This window comes from Gossypium raimondii, chromosome 9 (assembly GCF_025698545.1).
Source record: "Gossypium raimondii isolate GPD5lz chromosome 9, ASM2569854v1, whole genome shotgun sequence".
NCBI classification, from domain to species: Eukaryota; Viridiplantae; Streptophyta; class Magnoliopsida; order Malvales; family Malvaceae; genus Gossypium; species Gossypium raimondii.
In genome coordinates, this window is record NC_068573.1 from 21,044,765 (window position 1) to 21,051,602 (window position 6,838).

The 6,838-nt window shown below is 29.4% G+C and overlaps 1 protein-coding gene across 1 annotated transcript; it reads left to right on the forward strand.

The window, feature by feature from the left end:
* Nucleotides 1-4,594: 4,594 nt before the first annotated feature.
* LOC105798709 (MYB-like transcription factor ODO1) lies at nucleotides 4,595-6,366 on the forward strand. The gene is made up of 2 exons (XM_012628881.2): nucleotides 4,595-4,903; nucleotides 5,623-6,366. The coding sequence occupies exons 1-2, from the start codon at nucleotides 4,641-4,643 to the stop codon at nucleotides 6,122-6,124; spliced, it is 765 nt and encodes a 254-aa protein (XP_012484335.1). The 5' UTR covers nucleotides 4,595-4,640; the 3' UTR covers nucleotides 6,125-6,366.
* The last annotated feature ends 472 nt before the right edge of the window (nucleotides 6,367-6,838 follow it).

The following is a 6,838-nucleotide window of genomic DNA, read 5'->3' on the forward strand; positions in this document are numbered from 1 at the left end:
AACTCAACTATAAATAGAGGTCTCTCCCTTCATTGTAAAACACTGGAGTTTGGAGCAATAATAATTCTTAAGAGCATTCACTCAAATTTCTCCTTCTCTTGCGTTCTTATTTTCTGTGCCTTGTTCTTATTTTGTTCTTCGTTCATCTTCGTTTCTTTTTATATTGCTTTCATTTGAGTTGGATTTTGGTGGAGGAATTTCGTTGAATCTTCATATTGTGAGAGTTAGACTGACTTAAGTATTTTTTAAACCTTTTTTTATTCATCCATTTAATTGTTTAATCACTAATTATTCTTTTACTTTTATTCGTTTATTTATCCATCAACTTTCTTATTTACATATTGTTCATTCATTAAACCATTCTTATCATTCTTTTATTTTCTTCCATTAATTATATACTTTATTTATTTTTAATATTATATCACACAAGTTATTTATTTTTAAAACTCGTGTTATAAATCACCCATTTTAAATTGTTTGATTATTTGCTTTAATTTTTTTCCATATATTATCAATTGCAAATTTTTTTATACTATCTATTTTATATACCATTTATTTTTAAGATGTTTTCTGTATAATTTGTTCTAAATTCCTTATTATAAAATATTTATTTTTAAACTCATTTATATATTATTACTTTATATATTACCTATTTTCATTTTTATATATTATTTATTCCAAACTTATACATATATTACCTACTTTTTCTTATATATATATAATTTATTTATTGATTTGTATATTGTTGATTTCAAATTTCTTTTTCCTTATTATTCATTTTCAAATTCATTATTTTTAAATTTGTTTACATTTTATTTTGCCTTATATTTTTTTATACTCTTTGTTTTAAATTCATTGGTCTTTGATTATTGATGCTAGTATTTAAATAATTGTTATTATGTGTTTTATAAATTATTTGTATTTTCATATTGCCGTTTTTTTATCAAAGTTTTTACGTATCGTTTTAATATTGCGTCAATTTTCCCCAATTTTAAAAAAGAAAACTTTTAAAAATAATGTAATTTCGATACTTTGGAGCTTTGAGAAAATCGTGCCCTAACTTACTGGGTTTTGATTTTTTATCCAAATAACCAAATATCCTTTTTAAACTTTAATGAATGAGACAAGCTCAGTTTTGAGGGTTAAAATGTCGTATCCTAACTTACTGGATGTGACATCTTATTACTTCGGGACAAGGAGGTCTTAACATCAAATTCGATTTATTCAGGTTTTTAAAGATGATCGTATTTTAAAATCTTTTCAAAATTTCGATATTAGGATGTTAATTAATCAATTAGGTACCAATTTTTGGGCGTTACGAGGGTGCTAATCCTTCCTCGTGCGTAACCGACTCCTGAGCCCGTTTTCTCGAATTTTGTAGACCAAAATTATTATTTTAATAAATCAAAATGTTTTATTAAAATGATTAATCTCAAGGTGACCCGATCACACCTCGAAAAAAGATTGGTGGCGACTCCATTTTTGTTTTAAAAGTTGACCCCGTTTTTCAAAATAAAAATGGTTTCGACAGTGTTTATCATGAATTTATTTAATTTTTATTTACTTTATATAATACAATTTGATAGATTTGATTTTTTTTTGGGGGGGGGGTTAAGGTTGATTTCATGAAGTTAATTATTAATATTATTTGTTAATTATGAACTTTTAGCAAATCAATCTTAAAAGTTGAATTAAACATTAAAAGGTTAACACCATTAGCTTTAGGTACCAAAATGTATAACTTTTTTTCCAAATATATATCATATTGAATCACGGGATGTGATAGATATCCTCCTTTGGGTATCACGATATCCCTATCGTGTGGGGACAAAAAATGACAAAAGCGGCAAATTTTTTCCACTTGAAGCACCAATCAAAAGCCAATGTTCAAGGGCACTTTAGGCAACATTTTTGGGTAAAAAATCAAATACTGAAAGTCACTCTTGGCTGAGGAAAAGAGGAGATTGTAGAGTTAGATTAGAAAGCTCTTTAGTTTTAGGTTTTCTTTCATCTTTTAGCTTAGGAATAGGATATTTTTCTTCTTTATAGTTTTAAGGTTTTATTTTATGTTTCTTTCTGGTTTCACTTAGCGTCAAAGTTGTTAGTTAAGTTAGTTTTTGCTTTAGCTTTGTTTTATTTATATGTTAAAGACTTTAAAATTAGTTGTAATCACTCTTTAATCTTTGAGTTAATGTTATTTGAGTTTTCTTTCTTTTTATTTGTTAAACCTTTCATCTTTAGTGTTCTTGTTTCTTTATCTTTATGTTAGTTGCTTTTCATTTAAGTTTGTTAAGTTAAAAATCAAAGCTTTCATATTTTTGTTCAAGTTTATGTTAATGGCTTCCTTACTTGTTTCTTTCATATTTGTTAGCTTTAATATGGTATGGGTAACTAAACCTTAGGTGGTTGGTTGATGAAAATGTTGCTTGGTTAGTTTTTGAGTTCGGGGACTAAATCACAAAATTTGACTAAAGCAAATAAACCTAAAAACTTAGAATTGACGACCCTAAAAGAATATCAAGATAAGTGAGACTAAGAGGAGATCTTATTGGGCACCAATTATTTAGTCCTGGGTTAACCGGTGGGATCGAGAGATAAACCAGACTAATTTGTCTAAGTTGGTAAAGTTGAGATCGAGAGGTAAAATAGAGCCAATTTGGGAGTGTAAGCGATTTAGATCCCTAATTCGAGGGTTAATTAACAATATGGAATCAACCAACCGCCACCTCTTATCATATTTAGTAATTTTATATTTTGCGTTATTTACAATTTAGTCTTTTTCTGTCTTAGCTAAGTAATTAGTTTTAATTAACTTCATTAATTGTTTGTCGTACTATAACAATTAGTGAGTAGCTAGCTAGACTCCTTTCTTGCATGCACTTTTGAATAAGAATCACTAAATCGCTAACTCCTTTGGGTTTGATCCTTGGAATACTCCGGTGTTCCATTGTAACACTGCAAATATTACAACTGACCCATACACTTGCAGTAAAGTTGCACTTTAAAATTGTTTTATAAAAATCGTTTGTTTTATGCTTATGTGCGAATGCGGTCAAATGTCATCTCTAAGATTAAAACTTACATTCTCTCCCTAAGAAGGTAATGTGTCCTACTATTACACTCAACATTTATTAGTACCTATGTATATTTTAAAGGCTTAATATGTCATTTGGTATCCGAGTTTTATAATTTATTTCTAATGTGGTACCTATGTTATTTTTTTTGTCCAACCTAGTACTTGTATTTGACAAAAGTTTTTGGCCCCCAAAGGTAATGGTGTTAACTTTTAGTGTTTAATTTTTATAGCTAATTTGATGAAATTTAATTGCTAATATTATTAGGTTTGAATATAATAAATTTAGTATTTATTGTGAATTTGTTTAATTTTGTGTTTAACTTGTCGGTTATAGTCGATGGATGTGATTTAATTTCGATTTTAAGGTTGATTTGATGAAATTTCATAATTAGCTATTAATTTTCATCAAATCAACTCTAAAACTTGAATTAAACACTACAAAATTAATATTGTTATCTTCAAGTACCAAAATATATACTTTTTTTATTGTGAATTTGTTTAATTTTGTGTTTAGCTTGTCGGTTATAGTCGATGGATGTGATTTAATTTTGATTTTAAGGTTGATTTGATGAAATTTCATAATTAGCTATTAATTTTCATCAAATCAACTCTAAACCCAATTAAACACTAAAATTAATATTGTTATCTTCAAGTACCAAAATATATACTTTTTACAAATACATGTATCATGTTGGACAAAAAAATAACACATATACCACATTAAAAAAATGTCAAATTCTAGTACCAAATTATGCATTAAGCATTTTTTAAATACACCAAATACTGAAATTAGATTCTAATTAATTCAATTGAGTTAAAATCATAATGTCAAATTTAGTCCTTAGTGTTTACATCTTTTGTCAATTCGGCCTTTATTCCTTTTTTTTTATAGTTAAATTTGGCCTCAACCTTTTAAAAGAGTCAAGATTGATCATTAACCTTTTGAAAAGAGACGAAACAATTTTTCTTTAACGAGAATACTAACTAAAATGTTAAATTTTAAGCACGATAAACTACATGACAATCCACATATACTCCGTGCTAATTTATGTTTTAATTTTTATGAACTTTTATATATTTTTACTTTTAATTTTGATTTTTTGATTTTTATGGATTTTGAATTATTTGTTGTCATGAAAGATAAGATAAATGATGTTATATTAACATGGCGTGCATAGACTATCATGCGAGTTGCCAAACTACCAACATTAAAATTAATATTTTAGTCACCATTTCATTAAAAAAATAGAGTTTAACATTTTCTTTTAAAAGTTAAAGGTCAAATTTAATTTTAAAAATAAAGATCAAATTAATAAAAAATATAAATATTAAAAGCTAAATTTATCATTATGCGTTAACATTTTCCGCATATCAAAATCCCCTCTAATACAATTATGTTAGGGTAGTGAGACGCACGCAGAGGAGAAGAAGGTGAGGTAGTCGACACATAAAAAATTGACATGATTTAGTGATTTACCCAAAGAAAGTGAAAAGAGTGCTATATATAGTTGGGTGAGTGGGGCTTTCGACATTGTTGGGAGTGAGACTCAGTTTTCTCGAAGTGATGGGAAGGCAGCCTTGTTGCGACAAGCTTGGTGTGAAAAAAGGGCCTTGGACAGCCGAGGAAGACAGAAAATTGGTCAATTTTATTGTCACTCACGGCCAGTGTTGCTGGCGTAGCCTCCCCAAGCTCGCTGGCCTCCGCCGTTGTGGCAAAAGTTGTCGTCTCCGCTGGACCAATTACCTCCGCCCCGACTTGAAACGTGGCCTTCTCAATCAAGATGAAGAGCAGCTTGTTATTGACCTGCATGCCCGCCTTGGCAATAGGTTGCTTTTTTCATTTTCTCTTAATTTCTATTTTATACTCGGTTGTTTGCATGAGTTTTTTTTCTTTTTTTCTTTTCTTTTTAACAGATCTTTAATATTTGGTAATCACATTAGAGATTAATTTTGTTAGAATCAAACTAAGATAGATCACAACCGAACAAAAACTTTTTTTAAAATTCTATTCTTCTCATTTAAAATACTTGAAATCGTGATTTTATATAAATTCTTATCATTACCAAAAGTGTTGGTTTTATTTTTTATGGGTTATGATTTTATTTTTGACATCATGAACTTGCTCTTTGGAAGCTTTTAAAGTTTATTCATATAGTAATTATTTCAACCATTACTTCGTATTCTGTATTACTTTTTTCAAGTGGGGTCTTTATGAATAATGATTAGATTTTTGCATTGCAGAATCTATGGAGATGTGGCAAATAAGTGCATACAAAGGGAATTTTTTAAAAATAGAATTGTATACTGTGATGATATGAAAAAATGTCTAAAGATAAAGCTTAGATGGAAGGAGTAATTGAAGATTCCACGTGATAGCCATTGTCTGATGTATAAGTTTACTTAATTTGTTTTAATCTTGTAATCCAAATTCCAAATGGACCAGAAATGAATAAGTGTTGCAAGAACACGTAAAAAAAGAAAAGAAAAAACAGAAACCTTTTATTTACTATAAACTAACATTATGTTTATGCTTTCATCATCTTTAGGTGGTCCAAAATAGCAGCAAGATTTCCCGGAAGAACTGATAACGAGATAAAGAATCATTGGAACACCCACATTAAGAAAAAGCTTATTAAGATGGGGATTGATCCTGTTACACATGAGCCTCTTCAGAAACCAGACACCCAACATGAGCCATCCTATAGCCATGGAGCCAATGATTATCACCCAAATCTTGATAAAAACCAGCTAGAGTTGCCCAAAATATGCGCCAATGTCTCTTCTACTGCTGCTGATGTATTGAGGACATCATCGGAGACCGGGAGCGATGAGGATCCATTGATGAACTTGATATGGTCTGATGCATTTCTCAATGACTTGTCGTGGAACTTAACTGGCCTGGATTCCTGGGAAGAATGTAGTGAAGTTGGGCTTTTTTCATCGGAATTGTTGGAAAATGGGAATGCGATAGATGGTTATCACAGTTTCGGATTTGGTGGCTTCACTGAAATTGACTTCAATTCCCTTGACATGGGTGCCAAGTTTTAGCCTACGCTTAATACCACTGCCTCTTTGCACTCATTTAAACCCCCCCAAAAATGTTTAGCAACAAAAGAAAGAAAAATCAAAACAGCTATTAGGTCTTCATTAATGAATCCTGAATTCCTTGAGCTTAATTTCCAGTTATAATCTGTTCATCCCTCGGTTAGAATAAAGAAGAACAAGGGGGAAAAACTCTTTATCCTTTTTTATTTCAACTTAAATAAACGTGGAATGTTGATTTGTATTAAGACTTTATCTAAGAGTACATTAAACAACTTAAATATTTTTTTTTAGATATACAAATTACAAGTATATATTGTTGGACAAAACACATTAACCAACAAATATAAATATTCATAATTATATAAACAAATAAAAAAATTAATAAAAGCAAATATTTATATATACAAATATTTATATTTATTTAAAACATCATATTTGAAAACAATTAAATAAACAAGATTTTGGAAAACCCAAAAGTCGAATAAAGGGAATCGACTTTTACTAGATGTTGAGGCTTGTTTTCATAGTTTCCTTAAGACATATTCGGCCGCTTCTATGGTACTTGAAAAAACGTTGGTCGTCTGTCTCTCAGGATACAACAATAATATGATCGCGATAGTAGTACCTTTGCAGTGATCAACGAACAAACCTTTCCTTCTTCTATCACAGAAACATTTGAAAACCTGGAGAGGAAAAAAAATTGAGAGTGAAAAATTC

Bases quoted from the DNA above. Each gene is read 5' to 3' on its own strand.
- LOC105798709 (XM_012628881.2), top strand. From the start codon at position 4,641: ATGGGAAGGCAGCCTTGTTGCGACAAGCTTGGTGTGAAAAAAGGGCCT. The intron at 4,904-5,622 runs GTTGCTTTTTTC...CATCATCTTTAG, and splicing joins CATGCCCGCCTTGGCAATAG to GTGGTCCAAAATAGCAGCAA.